Source organism: Bos indicus x Bos taurus, chromosome 7 (genome assembly GCF_003369695.1).
Source record: "Bos indicus x Bos taurus breed Angus x Brahman F1 hybrid chromosome 7, Bos_hybrid_MaternalHap_v2.0, whole genome shotgun sequence".
Taxonomy (NCBI): domain Eukaryota; kingdom Metazoa; phylum Chordata; class Mammalia; order Artiodactyla; family Bovidae; genus Bos; species Bos indicus x Bos taurus.
Window position 1 is genome coordinate 59,418,280 of NC_040082.1, and position 24,169 is coordinate 59,442,448.

Consider the following 24,169-nt stretch of genomic DNA (forward strand, 5'->3'; position numbering starts at 1 on the left):
AAGAATCTTCTCCAACACCACAGTTCAAAAGCATCAATTCCTCGGCGCTTGCTTTCTTCACAGTCCAACTCTCACATCCATACATGACTACTGGAAAAACCATAGCCTTGACTAGACGGACCTTTGTTGGCAAAATAATGTCTCTGCTTTTGAATATGCTATCTAGGTTGGTCATAATCCTGAAAGATGATGCTGTGAAAGTGCTGCACTCAATATGCCAGCAAATTTGGAAAACTCAGCAGTGGCCACAGGACTGGAAAAGGTCAGTTTTCATTCCAATCTCAAAGAATGCTCAAACTACCACACAATTGCACTCATCTCACACGCTAGTAATGTTATGTTCAAAATTCTCCAAGCCAGGCTTCAGCAATACGTGAACCATGAACTTCCAGATGTTCAAGCTGGTTTTAGAAAAGGCAGAGGAACCAGAGATCAAATTGCCAACATCTGCTGGATCATCAAAAAAGCAAGAGAGTTCCAGAAAAACATCTATTTCTGCTTTATTGACTATGCCAAAGCCTTTGACTGTGTGGATCACAATAAACTGTGGAAAATTCTTCAAGAGATGGGAATACCAGACCACCTGACCAGCCTCTTGAGAAACCTATATGCAGTCAGGAAGCAACAGTTAGAACTGGACATGGAACAACAGACTGGTTCCAAATAGGAAAAGGAGTACGTCAAGGTAGTATATTGTCACCCTGCTTATTTAACTTGTATGCAGAATACATCATGAGAAACGCTGAGCTGGAAGAAGCACAAGCTGGAATCAAGATTGCTGGGAGAAATATCAATAACCTCAGATATGCAGATGACACCACCCTTATGACAGAAAGTGAAGAGGAACTAAAAAGCCTTTTGATGAAAGTAAAAGAAGAGAGTGAAAAAGTTGGCTTAAAGCTCAACATTCAGAAAACGAAGATCATGGCATCTGGTCCCATCACTTCATGGCAAATAGATGGGGAAACAGTGGAAACAGTGTCAGACTTCATTTTTTGGGGGGTCCAAAATCACTGCAGATGGTGATTGCAGCCATGAAATTAAAATATGACTTTATAATAGCTCATAAATCAGACTGAATCCAAACCTAACCTAAGCTACTACCTCTGTAGAATTTCCAGTGCTAGGAGCCAATAGTAAGGTAAGCTAAGGAATCCCTGAGTGATGTTCAAGCAAGCAGACTTTTATGTAGTGCTGACTATGCCTGGCACTGGTCTAAGTAGTGGGGTATAGAAATGAACATGGTTCAAATCCTTCCCTGGACAATGGGTTAAAAAGAGAAACATAAGGATGGTGTTTTTTAGAAAAGGTGGTAAACAGATTACTGGGCTGGAGTAGGGGCTTAAACCCAGAAGGAGGAGGTGCGACTGAGGAGACTGTCATTTGAAGGAGGCGATAATAAACTAAAACTTTATAATATGGAGTCAGAATGGCTGGATGCTCTCTCTTTTGACCACATCTGTCTTCTGTCTCCACTCTTCTTTTTCCAGGGGCCTAACAGGGATTCAAAAAAGAATGGGAGTTCTTTTCCCTCTTTGCTATCTGGCCTATTCCAACATGGCATCATACTCTGAGCTGGGAATGACTTTCCCTTTAACCTAAGGCAAAGGCTGGTGGTGACTAACACCACAATCATCACATGAATCTGAGCATACTTAACTGCTGACTACTTCTGCATTTCCTCTCTCCTACCTGGAAGGCTGTGGTAAAGCTAGTGAGCCCTGGCTAATACAGTAATCAGTCTTATTAATCCCCTATGGCTATTCCATTAGTTACAGAACACAGCCATCATAACTATTCTTTCCTAAAATTCAGTGTGTGTGTATAGGGGGTGGGGTCAGTGGGTATCCTCTGAATTGACCTAATTCCATCAAAACTAGTTTAATAACTTCATTAATCCAACAAGACCCTGTAATAATGATTGTTCTCCCTCTAGCAAAGTCTAGACCTATATTTCTCTGAAGACACTGCCCTTCTACAAACAATGAGCAGTGAAAAGGAAAAGAGAACAAAGTATTTAGAAATATTACAACCTCATACCTCAATGTTTCATGACTTTTCTTGATTGATTTCTGTGTATGTATTCCTCACTATTCCTGGGACCCTCAAAACTCTCTCAAATAAATGTGTCTTCCCTCTTCTCCCTCAACATGTTTCCCCCTCGTTTTTGGTGCATATCTTTCTCCTGCCTGACAAATTGCTTGATGTCTGGCGTTGGGGGGAACCTCATGTGCTACTCAGAGGCACTTATAAAGAGGATAAACCAAACAGTGCTCTACTGTCACGACCCAACCCTACTGCACACTCGGTCCCTGTGTTCCCAGAACACAATCATCTTAGGGCAATAAAATCTGGATTTATTTTTAGTGTCCTCTAGGCTGGAAAAAAATTCCAAGAAGAGAACATCAAAAATCACAGAATCTCCATCTATATTGAGATCAAGGATTCCAGAGCTGGCATCTGAAAAGCAGGAGTTCACCCAGTGGGAATCAATTGTTCCCAAGTTTGCACAGAAGCAAACCCAAGTAAAGAAAGATTCCCTCACATTAACACAGTCTAGTACAAACCATTTAACATAACAAAAATATAAATGAGCTTTAAATTTAAGGTATGATACAAAACTTTAAAACATGAATTTTTCGTTATAAATTTGGTTGGGTGAAATGTAAGCACTGCTCTAGGAGTGTGTGTTATACTGAAGATCAAATATAAACAGTGGAAACTGCAGCATTAAGGACAGTTCACAGCTCCAAACGGAGAAGGCAATGGCAACCCACTCCAGTACTCTTGCCTGGAAAATCCCACGGACAGAGGAGCCTGGTAAGCTACAGTCCATGGGGTCGCTAAGAGTCGGACACGACTGAGCGACTTCCCTTTCACTTTTCCCTTTCATGCATTGGAGAAGGAAATGGCAACCCACTCCAGTGTTCTTTCCTAGAGAATCCCAGGGACGGGGGAGCCTGGTGGGCTGCTGTCTATGGGGTCGCACAGAGTCAGACACAACTGAAGCAACTTAGCAGCAGCAGCAGCAGCACAGCTCCAAAAAAGACCGTTCAAATCAAGCAGCAGCCAGGATCAATTAAGACTGCATTGAATCCATCTGAAAAAGAATTCAGAGTAATGACAGTAAATATGATCCAAGGTCTCAGAGAAAGAATGGAGGCAAAGATCAAGAAGATACAAGAACTGTTTAACAAAGAGGTAGAAAATCTAAAGAATAAACAGAGATGAACAATAACTGAAATGAAAAATACGCTAGAAAAAAATCAATAGCAGAATAAATGAGGCAGAAGGATTGGTAAGTGAGCTGGAAGACAGAACAGTGTAAATTATTGCCATGGAACCAAATGAAGAAAAAATAATGGGAAAAAAAAAAAAAAGGATGGTCTCAGAGACCTCTGGGACAACACTAAACACACAACTTGCACTATAGGGGTCCCAGAAGGAAAAAAGAAAGGACCTGAAAAAAATATCTGAAGAGATAATAGCTGAAAACTACCCTATCGTGGGAAAGCAAATAGTCATACCCAAGTCCAGGAAGCATAGAGAGTCCCAGGCAGAATAAACCCAAGGAAGAGTGTGCTGAGAGGCATAGAAATCAAACTGACAGAAAATATTAATACATTATTGACTGGGAGATTTCTGCAGAAACTAATGCCTGTGGCTGGCAATTTCTTATGTAAGTGAATACTGAAATGCTTCCAGTCAATAATGCTTGGATAACAGATATATTAATATGTCTCCAGTCATTAAGTTGTTAAAAGCAACAAGGGAAAAGCAACAAATAACACAAGGGGGAAGTTCTCTGTTGGTCCAGTGGTTAGGATATGGCACTTTCACTGCCATATCCCGAGTTCAAGAACCCTGGTAGAACTCAAATCCCATAAGCTGCACAGTGGAGAAACAAAACCAAAAATAGAAACCATATATAAGAATTCCCCTAAGGTTATCAGCTGATTTTTCAGCAGAAATTCTGCAGGCCAGAAGGGAGTGACACATTATATTTAAAGTGATGAAAGGGAAGAACCCACAACCAAGAACTCCACCCAGCTGGACTCTCATTCAAATTTGATGGAGAAATCAAAAGCTTTACAGACAAGCAAGAGCTAAGAGAATTCAGCACGAGCAGACCAACTTTCCAACAAATGCTAAAGGAGCTTCTCTAGGTGGAAAAGAAAAGGCCAAACTAGAAACAGGAAAATTATGAATGGAAAAGCTCACCAGCAAAGCAAACATATAGTAAAGGTAGGAAATCATCCACATACAAATATGATATCAAAACCTGCAATCATAAGAAGAGGAAAGCACAATGCAGGATATTGAAAATGCATTTGAAATTAAAAGACCAGCAACTTAAAACAGTTTTGTTTATATATAGACCACTGTATCAAAACTTCATGGAAACCACAAACCAAAAATCCACAATAGATGAAAAAAAAAGAAAAACCAACCCACACACAAAGAAAAGCAATCCAAAACAACACTAAAGTTAGTTATCAAATCAGAAGAGACAAGAACAAAAGAGGAAAAAAGACTTACAAAAACAAATCCAAAACAATTAACAAAATGGCAATAAGATACATACCAATAATTACCTTAAATATAAACGGATTAAATGTTCCAACAGAAGACAGAAACTGCCTGTCTTAAAAAAGACAAGACCTATTTTTCTCTCTCTACAAGAGACCCAATTCAGATCTAGGGATGCATACAGACTAAAAGTGAGGGAACAGAAATCTCCATGCAAATGGAAATCAAAAGAAACCTGGAGTGTCAATACTCATAGCAGACAAAATAGACTTTAAAATAAAGACTGTTACAAGAGACAAGGAAGGACACTACATAATGATCAAGGGATCAATTTAAGAACAAGATATAACAATTGTAAATATATCTATGCACCCAACATAGGAGCATCTCAATATTTAAGATAAATACTAACAACCATAAAACGAGGAAATGTCAGTAACACAACAATAGTGAGGGACTTTAAGACCCCACTTTCATCAAAGGACAGATCATAAAGACAGAAAATTTAAAAGGAAACACAGGTCTTAAATGACACATTAGACTACAAAGACTTAACTGATATTTACAGAACATTCCATCCCCAAATCAGATGAATACACATTCTTTTCAAGTGCACATGGAACATACTCCAAGAATGATCACATGCTGGGCCACAAAGCAAGTCTCGTAAATTTAAGAAAATTAAAATAATAGCAAACATCTTATCCAACCACAATGCTATGAGATTAGAAATCAATTATAGGGAAAAAACTGTAAAAAACACAGACACGTGGAGGCTAAACACTGTTACTAAACAACCAATGGATCACCAATGAAATCAAGGAGGAAATTAAAAAAAAAAAAAAAACCTGTAGACAAACAACAGTGAAAACACAACAACCTAAAACCTATGGGATGCAACAAAACTAGAAGTAGAGAGAGGTTTAAAGCAATATAATCTTACCTCAGGAAACAAGAAAAATATCTAACAACCTAACCTGACATCTAAAACAACTAAAGAAAGAACAAACAAAACCCAAAGTTAATAAAAGGAAATAAATCCTAAAGATTAGAGCAGAAATAAATGAAATAGACACACACATACACACACAAACCCAGAAACAATCAATGAAATTAAAAGCTGGTTCTCTGAAAAGATAAAATTGATAAACCTTTAGTCAGATTCATCATGAAAAAAGGGAGAGTGCTCAAATCAATGAAATAGAAATGAAAAAGATATTACACTGACATCACAAACATACAAACGATCATAAGAGACTGCTACAAACAACTATATGCCAATAAAATGGACAACGTAGAAGAAATGGACAAATTCTTAGAAAGGTACAACCTTGCAGAACTGAACCAAGAAGAAATAGAAAATATGAAAAGATCAATCATAAGTACTGAAACTATGATTTAAAACTCCCAACAAAGAAAAGTCCAGGACCAGATGGCTTCACAGGCAAATTCTATCAAACATTTAGAGAAAATTGTACATCTATCCTTATGAAACTATTCCCAAAAAATTTCAGAGAAAGGAACACTCCTTAATTCATTCTATGAGGCCACCATCACCCTGCTACTAAAACCTGACAAAGATGCTACAAAAATAGAAAATTAGAGGCCAGTATCACTGATGAACATAAATGCAAAAATACTCAACAAAATACTAGCAAATCAAAGTCAACAATATATTAAAGGGCTCATACATCATAATCAAGTGGAATTTATCCCAGGGATGCAAAGACTCTTTAATATACACAAACCAATCAAGGTGATACACCATCAAGAAACTGAAGAATAAATACGATCATCTCAATAGATGCAGAACAACTTTATGACAAAATTCAACATCCATTTATGATAAAACTCTCCAGAAAGTGGGCATAGAGGGAGCTTACCTCAACATAATAAAGGCCATATATGACAAACCCACAGCTATCATCACACTCAATGGTGAAAATCTGAAAGCATTTTCTCTAAGATCAGGAACAAGAAAAGGATGTCCACTCTTGCCACTGTTACTCAACATAGTGTTGGAAGTCCTAGCCATGGCAATCAGAGGAGAAAAAGAAATAAAAGGAATTCAAACTGCAGAAGAAGTAAAACTTTCACTCTTTACAGATGACATGATACTATACATAAAAAATCCTAAAGAGGCTACTGGGTAACTACTAGAGTTCATCAAGGAACTTGGTAACATTGTAGAATACAAAATTAACACACAGCAATCTGTTGCATTTCTCTACACTAACAATGAAAGAGAATTAAAGAAACAATCCCATTTCCCATTGCATCAAAAAGAATGAAATACCTAGTAATAAACCTGCCTAAGGAGACAAAAGACCTGTACTCTGAAAACTGTAAGACACTGATGAAAGAAATCAAAGATGACACAAACAGATGGAAAGAAATACCATGTTCTTGGACTGGAAGAATCAGTATTGTCAAAATGACTATAATACTCAAGGCAATCTACAGATTCAATGCAATCCCTATTAAATTACCAGTGGTATTTTTCACATAACTAGAACAAAACATTTAAAAATTTTTATGGAGACACAAAAGACCCTGAATAGTCAAAGCAATTTTCAGAAAGAAAAATGGAGTTGAAGGAGTTAGGTTCCCTGACTTCAGACTATACTACAAAGCTAGAGTCATAAAAACAATATGGTACTGGCACAAAAACAGAAATATAGACCAATGGAACAGGATAGAAAGCCCAGAAATAAATCCAAGCTACTATGGTCAATTAATCTATGACAAACGAAACAAAAATATACAATGGAGGAAACAGAGTCTCTTCAATAAGTGGTGCTGAGAAAACTGGACAGCTACATGTAAAAGAATGAAATAAATTTTTTTAAACACCATACACAGAAATAAACTCAAAATAGATTAAAATACCTAAATATAAGACCAGATACTATAAAACTTAGAGGAAAACATAGAGAATGCTCTATGACATAAAACAGAGCAATGTCTTTTTCATTTGACTCTGAAAGTAATGGAAATAAAAACAAAAATAAACAAATAGGACCTAATTAAACTCAAAAGCTTTTGCACAGCAAACTATAAACAAAGTGAAAAGACAACCCACAGAATGGGAGAAAATATTTGCCAATGATGTGACCAACAGGGATTAATCTCCAAAATATACAAACAACTCATGTACCCTAACATCAAAGAAACAACCTAATCAAAAAACAGGCAGAAGACCTAAATAGACATTTCTCCAAAGAAGACATACAGATGGCCAATAGGCACGTGAAAAGATGCTCAACATTGCTAATTATCTATCACCTCACATCAGTCAGCACGGTCATCATCCAAAAGTCTATGAACAACAGATACTGGAGAGGGTGTGAAGAAAAGGGAAGCCCTCCCCACACTGTTGGTGGGAATGTACACTGGTGCGGCCACTAAGGAGAACAGTACAAAGGTTCCTTAAAAAACTAAAAACAGAGCTACTATATGATCCAGCAATTCCACTCCTGGGCACATATCTGGAGAAAACCATGGTTTGCAAGGATTTGTTGTTTAGTTATAAACCACGTCTGATTCTTTTGCAATCCCATGTCTTAATTCATGCACCCATATGTTTACCGCAGCACTGTTTACAATAGCCAAGACATGAAAGCAACCTAAATGTCCATCAACAGATGAAAAGATAAAGAAGATGTGGTACATACGTACAATGGAATATTGCTCAGCCATAAAAACAATAATGTCATTTGCAGCAACATGGATGGACCTGGAGATGATCATAACTAAGTGAAGTAAGACAGACAGACAAAGACAAATATCATATGATAATGCTTATATGCAGAATCTTAAAAAAAGATGATACAAATGAACTTATTTATAAAACAGAAACAGACTTAGAGAACAAATTTATGGTAACTGAAGGGGAAACATGAGTTTGGGATTGACATATACACACTATATTTAAAACAGATAACTAACAAGGGCCTATTATATAGCACAGGGAACTCTACTCAATCTAAATGGGAAAAGAATCTGAAAAAGAACAGATACCTGAATATGAATAACTGAATCACTTTGCTATATACCTGAAACTAACACAACATTATAAATCAACTATAACCCAATATAAAATAAAAACTTTTTTAAAAGACTGCATTGAATAGTATCTGATGATCCCACTCAAGACATGCTTGAAGTCACAGGATTTTCAGTCATTCAACCATAAAATGAGAAGAGTAGAAACCATTCTTTCAGAAAGTGGTCCATGGAGATAACAATCAAAGACCTCAGTAAAGTAGAGATGAAGGAAAGAACAGTTTTTCAAAGTTGTTAGTTTTTAAATGACAAGATACCTGGTATCTTGGCACTGACCTTGCAGGCAGTAGGGTGGAGAATGTTCCTCTGGAAAAACTGAGCAGCCCCAAGGGGAAAAATATATTGATAATGATACTCGAGAGTCCAAAGAAATGACTCACCCAGTCATTCCATATAAAACCCATGAACAGAGAACTTCTAATCGACTTTTTATTGCCTCATAAATAAATGAATGAACAAGGATTATCAAGACATTTGCGGAAAGCCTGCAACATAAAAGAGCAAAACAAAAAAGAAAAAAGAAAGAAAACCCAAATGTCCAAAAAAACCAAAACAATAAATTATGGTATATCTATATAATAGTTTCTTTGCACTTATTTTTAATTTGCTTTCAAAGCATGATATAATATTAAGTGTAAGAAAAATGCAATAGCATGATCCTAATTTTCTTTAAAATAAATATTAATAAATGGATCAATGTTACAGAATCAAGAATCCCTACAAGAGACCCACATAGTAGTCACCTAATTTAATAGAAAGGTACCACTGCAACTCAGAAAGTAAAAATTAGTCTTTTCAATAAATAGTGCCAATTATTCTTATGGGAGAAAAAAAAATGATCTCCATCCTTATAAACCATGAATAATTCATACTACACCATGGATTTTTATATAAAAGCTAAAGCAATCATACCTTTAGAACAAAGTTTATAATATATTCATGACTCAGGCAGTATTTACCTTATGACCTAGCAACTCTTCTCTTAGGAATACACTGAAATAAAATGAGTGCATAAGCACACCAAAGATATATGCAAGAATCGTCAGTGACTTCCCTGGTGGTCCAGGGGTTAAGATTCTGCACCTCCAGTACAGGGGGTGTGGGCGCTATCTCTGGTCAGGGAACTAAAGATCCCATATGCTGTGTGATCCGGACAAAAAAAAAAAAAAAGGTCAAAGCAGCTTGATTTATTATAGCCCCAAACTGGAAACTATCCAAGTGTTCATCAACAGCACAACAGAAAGATTACAGTATAGTCTATCAAATAGAAACTGCCCACCAATAAAGAAAGAATGATTACTATCTGCAGCAACATGGATGAGTCAAACAGATAATGATCAATGAAAGAACCTGGACTTCGTATTGTTAAGATTCCATTTATACGACGTTCAAGAACAGCCAAAATGAATCTACGGATATTGACTGGAAGAGGCACTGGAGGTGACTTCTGGGATAATGGAGATGTTCCCCATCTTAAGCTGAGTCATGATTACATGAATACTCCTGGAGTTGTACATTAAGATTTTCATGCTTTAAATGTACAGTAACAGTAGACAAATAAAATTTGGCTAGATGGGAAAAAAAAAACAAACATTTATAGTGGTTTTCCCTGGGTGCTAGAATTACAGGCAATTGTTATTTATTCTGTATTTTTAAAAATTCCACAGTCAGAAAAAAATTGTTTTCTTAGTGCTTTTTGGTGTTTTCATGCTACCCACCTATTTTTTTTTTTTTAATAGCTAGAATGCCTCTGTAAACCTTCTGTCTCCTTCTAGTACTAATTTCCCTTCCTATTACTAAAAATTCTCCTTTATGGATAAACTACTTTATATCTGCTCATCACTGCTTTTTACAGTGATTTTTGTAATTGTGATTTTTTTTTTTTTGGTTATACCACGAGGCATACAGGATCTTAGTTCCCAACCAAGGATCAAATCTGTGCCGCCTGCAGTATAAGCTCAGAGTCTTAACCATTGAACAGCCAGGCAAGTCCCATGATTCTTTTCTTCACAAGACACCACAGTTCCTTAAGCTGTTTACATGTTTTCTTCTGCTTCAAACTGAGAAGTCATCTGGCTAAGTGACAAACTTGGGGTTAAAAAAAAATTTCTCTAGGTTACATACAGACTTTCCCCACCTTGGAACTATTCTTATATTCAAAGCCAGAAGTTATGCTTATCCCTCTCCCTTTACATATCCTTTTTGGGATTTTACAAAACTGCAAAGTTTGAAAACATGAAAGCTGATCTTATTCTAAAGACCTCCTCTGTGTCTTTTTTTGAACTCCCTAATTAGCTGGCCTTTTAATAGGATCTTTGTGAATAGATTATTTTGTATTCTAGGTCGCTCAGGTTTTTTTTTTTATTCTCATACCCATAATTTTGGGTATGACTGTGCTAAAAAAAAAAAAAAAGCTTTAGAATTACTAGTTCTGTGCTGCTCTACCATCTCAGGTTTATAGTTTTCGTTAATTTTGGTGTTGACATGTTTGTTTATTCTATTCACAGTCATCTGGCCATTCTAAAAAAAGCAGAGACAACAGGTCAGGGGAGTCAGAGAAGGCTTTTAAGAAGAAGCAACGATCACACCGAGAATTAGGCAGAAAGAGGAATTCAGATTACTCAAACCTCACACTCTTGTCAGAGACAACACTCAAAAACAACCTTGCTAAGAGTAAACTTTCAGGATCATTGCAGCTTCTTTTTCTATTATTTTTATAACTTTTTCTAGTTATTCTTTATATCTTTTAGTAGGATTCATGCAATTTTGTTTGCCTGACAGAAAACTATTGGCAAACCTGATCATTTGTTTATTCAACATTAAGTACTTACTACCTGACAGGCCCAGTAATGAAGATATCAGAGGAAGAACTAACTCTAGCTGGCTTGCTCTTCCTCTTCAGTACCTCTGATAATAAAAATAAAATTATCTTTTCCATTTGTTGGTTACTGCATCAGATGGAAAAATCTGGAAGTTCACCAAATTTCAAGAGTATGGTGTGGGTGGTTTGGCTAAACAGACCAGATGCTTTGCCTGGTTCAGAGGGCAGTTATTGCAAAGAGTTACTCAAGTTTACTGAAACTCATGTACAAGTAGAGAATGACCCTGCCAACAGAGGAAGTGGGCCACATACTGTGAGTCTGCTGTGGGCCAAGAAAAGAAGCAACGGCATCAAATCCAAACCCCAAAGCCACAAGAACAGGCATTCCACAGCCACAGGCCTTCATCTAGGAAGAACCTACTCCTGACATGCAAGCTTCACACTGGGGCCCTGGGGAACAGCAACAGCAAGGGTTCACTTCTACTGAATTTTTTTTTTTTTGGCCATGCTGCATGGCTTATGGGATCTTAGTTCCTGGACCAGGGATTGAACCTGTGGCCTCCTCAGTGAAAGCACAGAGTATTAACCACTGGACCACCAGGGAATTCCCAGGATTCCCTTCTAAAAGGTGGCAGTGACATTCACAATAACAGAGCAACACCAGGAGACTCTGACAGTTGATACTGTGACATAGACAAGATCTTTGTTTTTATGACTTCCTCGCAATGGGTAACACATTTGGCTATGTTACCACTTCCTAAGTTGTTTTTCTTTGGGGAACAGGCGGGAAGGAGACAACCTGCTGTTTTATTCATTACTGTCTAAATACTGATTCTGGTATCAATCTCCCAAATATTATTAACCATCCCTACTTCATTCATGATCTTTCGTTTGCCAGAGAGTTAACCGGGCCTGGAGCTGTCCTCACATAATCAATGAATGAATAAACCAGGGCATGCCTTTTGTATCAGCATTTTGGCTTGTGGCTTTAGCATAGTAGCCTCTCAGTGGAATGCACAATGACACAGAGCTCAGAAATGGGCTTTTCACTGAACAAGGGCCTCAAAATGAACAAGGGAGGCAAAAAAATAATAGTGGATCATCCACCCCCGGAGGCCCTGTCCTAGAGTAATGAAGAATTTCACAGACTGTCTTGTTTCCCCTTCTTACAAAGGCTATAAAAACTATTTATTGCTTATATAACTGAGTTACACATGAAACTAAAAAAATCTACGAATTGTTTAGTAACATGGCTTGCTAAAGCCACTCAGGTAATTGCTTTAAGCCACTATCTCCAAAATTAAACTAACACAAAGATATAAGCATTCTCCATTTGTCCTGATATATTAGATGAAGAACAATGAAGTCTGAAAAGTCATACACACGTTAATAATCCACAATAGTTCAATATTATTTGAAAACATGGCTATAGCCAATCTCATCTCCCTCCAACAATAAACTTGCAGCCTTGGAGACTGTGAGAATCCAGAGAAGTTCCCCTCAACACAGAAAACATATCATCTGCTAAAATCTCACTGCATAAAGCTTTCTATACAGAATCTCTGGCTGGATCCTAGGCCTGTCACTCTCTAAGGAATAAGATATATAACCTTTACTAAACAGCCCTCAAAAAAAAAAGCTTCCTGAATTACTCAACCATCAAAAAGAATGAAATAACATGGATGGACCTAGAGATTACCATACTAAGTGAAGCAAATCAGAAAGAGAAAGACAAATACCATATGCTATCACTTACATGTGGAATACAGAAGACAACACAAGTCAACATATCTGCGGAACATAAACAGACTCGCAGATACAGAGAACTGACTTGTGGTTGCCACTGGGGAGAGGGAGTAGGGGAGGAAAGGACTGAAGTCTGGGATTAGCACAGGCAAACTTTTATGTATGCGACGGATAACAACAAGGTCCTACTGAATAGCACAGGGAACTATATTCAATATCCTGTGACAAGTTATGAGGGAAAAGAATATGGATAGAATATACATGTATGACTGAGTCACTCTACTGTACAGCAGAAATTGACACAGCATTGTAAATCAACTATACCTCAATAAAATTTAAAAAGAGAAATGCAAATGCAAAAACAACAAAAATCGCTCTCTGAAAATATCTACCAACAACTAAAATAGTGTATGCTGAACCATCCACGCATCAGAATCCCATTCCTCTCTAATGTTTGGAGGAAACACCCTTTCTTTTTACTGAGAGTTCGTTCTTTTTCCTTATAAATTCTTCAATAAAGACTCATTTTTAAGTGAAACTTTCAAATAATAAAAAGAAGTCTATTCTATGAACGAGAAATTCCTCCTTTAGGATTTATCCTACAGGTTATAGACTAGTGCCAGTATGCCAAAAAAAAACACACCACTTACACAATTTTATACCACAAACACAAATACTTACTATAGCATTTGTTTACAACTATATAACATATTATATATAAAATACATACAAATACATATATATTTGTTTGTTGTTTAGTCACTAAGTCATGTCCAACTCTTCCTCTGTGCATGATATTTCCCAGGCAAGAATACTGGAGTGGGTTGCCATTTCCTTCTCCAGGGGATCTTCTCCACCCAGGGATAGAACCTGAATCTCCTGCATTGGCAGGCTGATTCTTTGCCACCACAAACACAAATATTTATTATAACATTTGCTTATAATAACTATATAACATATATTATATATAAAATACATACACATACATAAATGATAGTTAACATCCTAAAGGTCCACCAATATGGGGACAGTTAAATAAGCAATGGAATTTCCAAACCACAGAATTTCTATTTGACCCTTAAGAAGAATGAGGTAGAATTATATGCACTGATAATGGAAAAGTGCCAACACAGTGAAAAAAGCAAATTACAATACAAAGCATTCTTACTATCTCATTTGGGCTTAAAAATAAAGTTCTATTTCTAGACCTGAATAGGTTACAGTTATATTAGTGAATATAATTATTCATTAAACTGTACTTTTTTGTCATACACACTTTTCTACACAGTTGGCCCTCTGTATATGCAGGTTTCACAACCTTGGATTCAACCAACAGCAAATTAAAAATATTCAGAAAAAAAAAAATCCCAGAGAGTTCCAGAAAGGAAAGCTTGAATGGCAATCATTCATAAAGCATTTACAATGTGTTAGGTATTACAAGTAATCCAGAGATAATTTAAAGTATTCAGAGGATATGCATAGGTTATATGCAAATACTATGTCATTTTATCTAAGAGATTTGAACATCCACATAATTTTGGTGAGAGGGTCCTGGAACTACTGAGAGGTGACTATACATGCTAAAAAATGGAAATTATCTTTAGGTAAAGTCTATTTCATAGCTTTTAGGAGAACCCAGGTGGTGCAGTAGAAAAGAATCCACCTGTCAATACAGGAGACATAGGAGACTCAGGTTCAATCCCTGGATGGGAAAAATCCCCTGGAGGAGGGAATGTACCCACTCCAGGATCCTTGTCTGGACAGTTCCATGGACAGAGGGACCTGGCAGGCTATAGCTCATAAGGTCGTGAAGAGTCGGACACGACTGAACAGGCACACAACCTATTTCTTAACTTATTGAGCTGGAAAGCCATGCTTCTAGATGCTTCCAACAACCATCCAACTACTACTGAGAATATGTTTTGTTCCAGCTTCAGGGCAGGATCTACAGCTGTGAACAGACCCATAGATTCTAGGCAAACCTCACCAAGGGCTCCTTCTCCAGCCTTTATTAATCTTGGATGGTTCTCTGCAGAAACCACAGGACACCTGAATGCAGGGCAGACTACTGTCTTCAGCTTCTGGAAGGAATCCTCAAAGGTGGACCTCACTCAGCCCCTTGTCTGACAGACAGCTCCCCAAATGCCAGTAATTCCCCCACCTCTCAATACCTCCTTTGGAACTCCAATGTCCAGCTTCATCCGACCATAAGTTCAGGGACTCTGGTCAGTACCCCACTAATGTAGCTATCTGAAAGCCATGGGGAAGTGAAGACTGGCTCCTCCTCAGAAAGAAAGCCTGGGATCTCTGAATTACATCTAGTCACTTGGATGTACAAGATGGCATTGTCACTCTGCAACTTCAAACAGCCAGTCCTCAAAGTGACAATGGAGAGAAAATGAGTTCAGCAAGAGGGAGGGCAGAAGCGAAAGCAGCAGTGAACAGAAGGAAAAGTAAAAGGGAAGAAAGCTGTTAATAGAGAAAGTGAGTTGAGGAGATGAAAGGACAGGTTAGAGCAGGGAGAGAGAAAAAAGGGAGGAACTCTGCCCCCTGCCAACTTGAGAGGACACACTAGAAAGGCACAGGTCCGTCCCTCCTACAAGCTGACGAGGCCACTTCCCAGGCCAGGTCCCCCACCAGCACAGCCCCTGAAAGACGGGCTCTGCCTGCCCCCTCCCAGAGCATTAGACTAGGCTTTGTGGGAAAGCTGAAATCTTGATAGCTTAGAAAGAGGCCCCTACAGCTTCATGTGCTGGTAATGTAACTGAGCACTCCTGGTTCCTGCTGTCTACCAGACCGGCCCTGGCTTTGCTTCATCATTAAAGCAAGCTCTCCTGACCCTCTGCAGGAGCCACAGCTCAGTCAGCACCGCAGGGCGGCTTCAAAGGACAAGAGTGGATTTCACTGCGCACCAGCAAGTACCAGTCACACCTGCCATGTGGTCACCCCAAGGACCAGACAACCCAGGGCAGTTCATTTCTTCCTGCTTTCTTTTCTTCATTTTCTTAGAATTTTTAAAATAGGCATTACAGACAAAAAGGTTACACAAAACAGAGGCTAGATGCTAACTTCAGAGTTCTGTCATTAGTTACACCCACCAAGAGCAACTGTATGTTAATATATGGAAGCCAAGGAGATCAAAGGAGTATGGGGTGGTGATTACTTGAAACCAAAACAAAAAACACAAACTGCATCCACCCTGAGCAAAATTTTGAGTTTTCCAAGCACACACTTGCACAGAAAGAGCAATAGAACACAGCACCAATAAAGTCACATCCTTGGCAGAGGGCCTAGAATCTATTGATGATATAATATACAGGTTCAACACCACCCAGACCTCCTTCTGGCAAACCTCCTATCAAAACAGCAGTGGTTTCAACTGACTGCATGCATTTCTTTTTAGTTCCTAGACCCTTCACTCTACTGTCTTCCTGGTATCACAGAGCCACTAGGAGTGTCAAGAGGTGGGGTTCAAGGGGCCCTCTCTGAAACCTGGCTACCCTCAAACCATCCCTATCACCTGTCTACTGCCGCCCGAAAAAACTCACAGTGAGTCATATCTTTGGATGAAGGCAGTATTTTTCCAAGTGGGATACATGGCAGGTGTGGGGAATGTGGACAATTGTAACAGTTATGCTTTTTAAGATTTGCCTTCTATTTGTGTCAGGTGATAGCTGTTTCCAATTTAAGCCAATCATAGTTTTCCCCTGAAATAACTTCTGGAGGGTTTTTTTTATAAATGGCACATTTTAAAGAAAAAAATGTTAACAGTACTGACAGCAAAGAGATAAGACAAAAATCATGCAGGTGGAATACAAATAAACTGTGAGAAACAGGTAAAGCATCCACCTCCAAGCCCTTTGACTTTGCATGCAACTAGCCCTCACTGGGGCCTTCCCAGGTGGCTCAGTGGTAAAGAATCCACAGTGCACGTGGGTTCAATCCCTGGGTTGGGAAGATCCCCTGGAATAGAAAATGGCAACTCACTCCAGTATTCTTGCCTGGAAAATCCCATGGACAGAGGAGCCTGGCAGGCTACAGTCCATGGGGTTGCAAAAGAGTTGGACATGACTGAGCAACTAAATAGCAACAACAGCCATCACTGGTGTTTCTACTGCCACCATCACGTATCAAGATTTGCCAAGGTTTAGCTCCACAAAGTCAGCAGAACCAGAAGGATGCAGAAACTGCATCAGAGACTGAAGAAACAATCTTAATGAGGGTGTTGCAGAAGAAAGGCTGGGGGGTGGGGGGGAAGGAGGGACACTGGGTCTGGGGTCTATGGGAAGCTGGCAGGCAGCAGGAAAGCAGTAAAAACAAGCTTAAAGATAAGGGCTCATGAGCTAGGCACATTCCTACAGAAGTCCCCCTCTTCACATGTCTTGTACCCACATGATCCTACCCAAGGTCCCAACACTGAAAGCTGACGGGCGAAGTACTGAGGCCAGAAGCCAGGCACCACTTCCCAGGTCTTCTTCGTCCCAAAGAACTTTGCAGCTCAACAGCCCCCAACCCCTACCTTTTTGTGAACACTGGCCATGAGGTCAGATAGTTTTCAGTCGTGATCTACACTATTTTCTGAGCCAACTCTCTTGACACTAATAACTCTTTAGCACAAATCAGAGAAGTGATAAGAGGCATCCGTGAATAAGGCATTACTCTCTAATGAGTAAATTCAGGTAAATCAAACCCTCTTCTCACCATGATTACCAAGACTCCCTTATATCATTTACTTGCATCATCACAATAAACTGAATATCACAATAAAGCAACTAACACAAGTTTTTTGGCTTCCCAGTGCAGATAAAGGTTATATATTCACTATACGATAGTCTGAGGGTGCAAAAGTATTACGTCTAAAAAAAACACTGTACACACCTTAATGTACAACCTCTGATGCTGGTAAAGACTGAAAGCAGGAGAAGGGGATGACAGAGGATGAGATGGTGGGATGGCATCTTCGACTCATTGGACATGAGTTTGAGAAAGTTCTGGGAGTTGGTGATGGACAGGGAAGCTTGGCGTGCTGCAAGTCCATGGGGTCGCAAAGAATCGGACACAGCCGAGCGACTGAACTGAACGCACCTAATTTAAAAATATTTTATTGCTGAAAAATGCTAACAAACATCCAAGCCTTCAGTAAATTGTAATCTCTTTGCTGGTGGAGGTTTGAAGTATTGTGAGAATTACCAAAATGTGACACAGACACACAAAGTGAACAACTGCTGTTGAAAAATGTCATCGACAGACATAGGGTTGCCACAAACCTTCAATCCCTAATAATCGCAGTATATGCAAAGCACAATGGAGCCAAGTACAATAAAATGAGGGAGGCCTATTGAGAAATGGAGTGTTGCCTGCCCGATTAGTAAACAGGGATATCACCATCATTAGCAATTCAATTGCAGCCCTCAATCGTGAGCCTGAGCCAGGCAGCCCCAAGGGAACTCAGGAAGGAGAATGCCTGCCATCCAGCCTCCCTCAGACTCTTCCTACGGTGAGAGTAAGCCCTGATGAACTGAGGATATTCATTCACAGGATACTGGCCTGATAGCTGAGGTGTATATCAAAGGAATGATTTCAGTTAGCTCAGCCTCTCACATCTTCCACATACAGAAAATAGATATATTCCTTAACTTGGGTTATCTGGTTTTCTTTAAATAATAATAACCTTTTGATGTTCAGACTACCTGCCTTTTGTTGCAAAATTTCTATATAACCTGGCTCCCCTTCTCATCTCCTTGGAGCAATTTTCTCAGGATTACTTCAGAAGCTGTTTTCTGGGCTTAAAAGTCCTCAAAATTCCCACCAAATAACACTCAACTTTAAGTTGTGAATATTTTTTAAGTCGACACTATAATCGAAAGGTTCAGAAAAATAGACACTATCTCTTGTTTTTGGCAAAGACATAAAAGACTTGCTGCCTGCCCACAGAGACTGGATTCAAAGCATTTATCTCCCTTGCTTTAGAAGGGAGGGCCCATTCAGTTTCCCAGCTCTGATTCTGAGGCTTAAAAAAAGTACTAATATTCCACACAACCCAGTGAAAGTCGCTCAGTCGTGTCCGACTCTTTACAACCCCAAGGGCTACACAGTCCATGGAATTCTCCAGGCCAGAATACTGGAGTAGTTAGCCGTTCCCTTCTCCAGGAGATCTCCCCAACCCAGGGATTGAACCCAGGTCTCCCATATTGCAGTGGATTCTGCAGTAATATTCCACATGTGCCTCTGAAAAACTACAAAAGAAGTCATTCTCAGTTCACTTCCTTTTGAAGAGCCCTTTATATACAGTATCCAAGATGGTGTGAACTTTTTGGTCAGAGCTTGGAGGGTCAACTCATGCCCACTCCCCTTGCTTCTAAACTGCTGGGTTTTAATTACTGACTCCCATTTTACAGCCAAGTCAATTAGTAGCCTTGGTTAAGTGTGAGGAGGTTGGAGGCCTAAAATACAGCTTTCAATTCAGCATGAGAAAAACAGGAAGCCTCTCCTGTCAGCAACTTCCCTCATGTGATAACTATGCCACAAGTCTAAGAGATGGATTTTGTAGTTCTGTAGGGTCCCTGGATGCTTCAGCAAGCACCTGAATCCCTACCTGACCAAGGACTGGCAGAGTGACATAGTAGGAGAGGGGAATTTTAAAAGGTGACTATTTCACTCCTCATTCAATTTAGTGAGCATTATTGCTCACTTCAGTCTCTGAAGAGCTTAATAACTAACTCCTGGGTTGAAAGGATGCTGGGTCAAAAGCCCAAGAGGCTGCTAGGTTACTGGTTTACTCCAGACACTCTAAACCAGCTGGATAAAATGTAAAACAGTCTGAACTTATTTACATATGAAATACAAACATGAACTTACCCTTAGGCCTCCAGATCACACTATTGGTTTACTGGTGACCAAACCCAAATATACCAGGAAACAAAAACAAAAAAACCTCAGGGTGCTCAATGAAGCTTTTATAAAAATTCAGAATGTTCACCTCTTTTTTTTATTTCACGGTATCTCAAAAAAATACCATTCATCCAACAAAGCAAAATATTTGCTTTGGAGGAGCTCAAATTTCATATAAGCGTCCTATGAATACTCCTTCAGAATCTCTGTGAAGAGAGCGCTGCCCATTACCCCATTTCAAGGGTGAGGAATGTTTCCAGCCAGGAAAGGAGGGACTGCTGTTGGGTGACAAAGGCATAGGCCTAGAAGGTTCCATGGGGGTCTGGCTCATACCCCAGCCCTGCCTCTCTCTCACCTGGGCCCAGTTTCCCTTAAGGGAGGTTATTTCTGTTCTTCAACAAAACAACCAGAGAGAGGCAAAGTGACAGATGAGATTTACTAGAACAAGATGCTTGTAAGGTTTACAAGCAGGCAGGCAAGTGTTGCACTGCCCTGAGTACTCAGTGGGTTACATTTTTATAATCAGAAAAAGAGAGGGGTAGGGGAGAAGATCTTTGTCTTTCTTGAGTAGTGTCACACTTCCATGATCAGTTCTTTCCCCAGGTAGAGCAGGCAAGTTTTCTTGTCCCTATTGGATCGGGCCAGGACTGTCACAGCACTCTGGAAAAGTTATTCAGGTCTCAGTACAATGTGGGTCTTTCATTTTGAAAAGTCACCTTCCCATAAATGACTGTTTTTGTGTGCACATAGCACATCCTGAGGGTCATTAACTTGATGACGCCACTGGGTAGGTTGTGGGCCTTATTCTCTACTATTGTTTTATTGCTTGGGGGGCACTGTGCAATGAACATGTCTTAGGGGTCAAAGAGTATGTTTTAGGGGTCATTAACTCACTGAGCTCACTGAGTAGGAGGTAGGTCTCATGCCACCACTGCTTTATTGTCTGGGGGCATGTCTTGTGCTTCTGTTGCATGGTTTTGTTGCTAAGCAGGTTAGATTTGATTTTATTGTTAAGCCAACCAATCTGGCTTTGATGCTAAGTGACTTGTTTTGCTTTGTGAGTCAAGCAAGCGCACATGGTCTCAGAATCTTCCCATTATTTTCTTGAGTGATCATTAATCTTACTGTAGTCTCCCAAAGCCCCCTGAAGTTCCCTCTCTATCTACAATTCCCTAACCGGGTTTCTAAGCTAACTGTTTGCTTATCCTTGTGCTTGCTTGCGTGTGCGCTCAGTCCGACTCTTTTCGATCCCATGGATTGCAGGTCACCAGGCTCCTCTGTCCATGGAATTTTCCAGGCAGGAATACTGAAGTGAGTTGCCATTTCCTACTCCAGGGGATTATCCTACTCTATCCCTATTAGTTATCGTGTTTGGAGGGTGGGGGGACCGTTTACAAAGAAAGCATGATTAACTGGCCGTTTCAAATGTTTCCAAAGAGATTTAGAAAATTGATAACAATTTTTTAAAAATGTGGCCCAGAAATCTAATCTCCAGTGATTCTTAAAATTATGGGGCTCCTGGAGAGCCCAATAAAAAACACTAACAAACCCTACCAATGAATAAGCACACAAGGGGAAAAGCTCTCCGGCTTAGTAGAAATATGTTGTAAACACACATTGCTCAATGCTCAAATGGCCTGTCTTAAGATGTCATTTACAGAGAATGATGTTGCTGATCTGACTGGAAGTTCGCTTTGCCCAGATACCACCACTCTGGATTTGTCCTCCCTTGGGTGCTGTGCTGGTTTCTCCATTTATACACAAACCTTGCCAAGTTCTCAGCAATTCCCTCAACTGGCTTTTACTGTACAGGATCCCTGGAGGTTCAATTCTGTTTTCTGGAGTCAAGCAAATACAAAACAAGTTGGTGAGAAGTTTCAGCTATTTCACTTCCTCCAGAAAAGAGAAGTTTGTGGAAGATTCAATATAAAAGGGACAGCTGTTTTGTTTTTTGTTTTTTTAATTTTTCCCCCCCCACAGGATCAGTAAATTTCAGAGTTGGAAAAAATTGTACATCAATCATTCCTCTTCAATAATCAAAATATCTTCTTCTCACTTCTTAAGAATTTAAGACAAAAATGGCCAATTAACACTTATGCAGCGTTACCTGGAAAGCCCACACACTGAAAGTAGTAGGTAGGAAGGGGGGAATCTGTTCTACAATTAACAAAGAGCATGGAACTCCTTTCAGCTTCCCCAGTGCCCCCATATTCATGTTTTGGACACTGATTATCCTTCAAGAACTTCTGTGCCATTAAATCTCCTATCATTCACTTGGACTTTGGGTTTCACCTAGGAGAAGGCAATGGCAACCCACTCCAGTGTTCTTGTTTGGAGAATCCCAGGGACGGGGGAGCCTGGTGGGCTGCCGTCTATGGGGTCGCACAGAGTCGGACACGACTGAAGCGACTTGGCAGCAGCAAGGTATAAGAGGTGTTGTAGAACACTCTGAAACCTCTAAAGGGTTAAGTGCTGTGGACAATACAACCTCAATGCATATGGAGGAAGGCAAATCCCGTAAACAGTCATAACTGATCGGATCAAATGAGATAAGAGAAGGCAGCTGGGTGCTTCTTTTCCCTCAGAAGAAGGAATTATTTAAAAATCTAGGATAATTGGCACCTGGCTGCCTACGCCCCCATCCCTGTCTCCTACAAACATTTCCGAAGCAAGGTTTCCAGAATCCCAACAGATTAGAGTTCTAGGCGTTGTCATCTCTTTTCCAGGCTGTCACAACAGCCTCCTCAGTCTCCCCATACCAGTGTTCCCCCTACCGCAATCCAGCCGACGCTTCAATGGGCTCCACCCACAAACCCTCAGCTAAGCACTCAAAAGAGTTTTTTCAAATGGGCCCTAACCTAACTTTCCAAACTTCTCCTCCGACCCCAAAACCTCCCTAGCACTCAATCCAGTAAGTCTTTCCTTTACTTCCAGCTCAAGGTCTCTTTCCCAGAGGTCCCCGTTCCCTCCCCCTACTCTTCCAACCCCCACAGCTGCCGGAGATTAGCCCCATCCCTTGGGGCTCCGCTCAGATTTCACTCCCCCCAACAGGTCTATTCACATTTCTATCAACCGCATTCAACAGGACTGAAACATCTTTTCTGAACACCTCTGGTCCCAGCTCCCGCCGGGCCTCGCGTCCCCAGCAGGCTCGGTTCTGCGCATGGAGTGGGTCGCCCGCAGCACTCTAGAAATCGCAGCTCAAGGCGAAGAGACGCGGACGCCTCCCGCAGACGTCCCTCGAGACCGGGTGTGGCAAGCCTAGCTCTCAGTCAGCCGACTCCTCGCTACGCGGAGCCCCTAAGTCCTCGGCCCAGAGGCCCCGGCGGGCAGTGCGGGATCTTCCCAGCCTCAGCCAGCGGCGCTGCGACTGGACCCGGAGGAGCAGCCGCTAAGCGCTGGGGTGTGTATCAGGCCGGCTCCAACAGCTCCGCCGGCTCCCGGCCTCTCCCCCAGCTCTGCTCGCTTCCCGGCTCGAGTCCGCCCATAGCGCCCGGGAGCCCGTCGCTTTCCCGGCGCCCTCTGGGGAGCTCGGGGGTGCGCAAAAGCCCGGAAGGGCGCTGCCCGCGCCTAACCCCCTCCTTGGTCCCAGCTTGGCTGGGCCCGGGTCCACCGCGGGCCTCACCTCTCCTCTCTACGAATCCGCTGAGCACTGGTTCGGCCGGGACCCGCTGGAACCTGACGACACCGCACAAGTGGCGCCGCACCTGCCAAGGAGCAAGAGAGGTGACTAGGCTCGCCTGACGTCACGGCCTCCCCGAGCGCCGCGAGCGCGGAGTCACCTGATCACCCTGGCAACACGCGCGGGGCGGGGCGAGGCGGGGGGCGGCGTCACAGCGCGAGCCCCGCCCGGAGCAGCGAGGCCCGGAGGCGCCACCCAGAGAGCTCCCGAGCGGTTTACGGTAACTCGAGGTCCGGGTCCGGCCGTCCGGCTCCGGCTTCCCTGCTCTGGCCTTAAAGTAGGCATGGATAAGTGGGCATGGATACCCGAGGCTCCAAAAGGCAGTCACCTCAGGCTGGATCAGTGCTCCGAGACTCCAGACGTTATCCCCTCACCGTCAGGGCAAGTGCCTGGCCTCAGGGCCTGTGTCCTCACCGAACCCATAAGGGATTCAG

The 24,169-nt window shown here is 40.9% G+C and overlaps 1 protein-coding gene across 4 annotated transcripts in view; it reads right to left on the reverse strand.

Moving 5' to 3' along the window:
• CYSTM1 (cysteine rich transmembrane module containing 1) overlaps positions 1-23,828 on the reverse strand; it is a 70,680-nt gene extending 46,852 nt beyond the window's left edge. Inside the window, exon 1 of one of the 4 annotated variants that reach the window (XM_027546287.1) lies at positions 23,679-23,828. Coding sequence is in view for 3 of the 4 variants with exons in the window: in XM_027546286.1 (XP_027402087.1) it covers positions 23,163-23,218 (56 nt within the window). In the remaining variant the exon portion in view is untranslated. Of the gene's footprint in view, positions 1-23,162; positions 23,261-23,678 lie in introns of those variants that run through there. The other 3 variants (XM_027546286.1, XM_027546289.1, XM_027546285.1) reach the window with 3 other exon arrangements.
• Between the last annotated feature and the right edge of the window lie 341 nt (positions 23,829-24,169).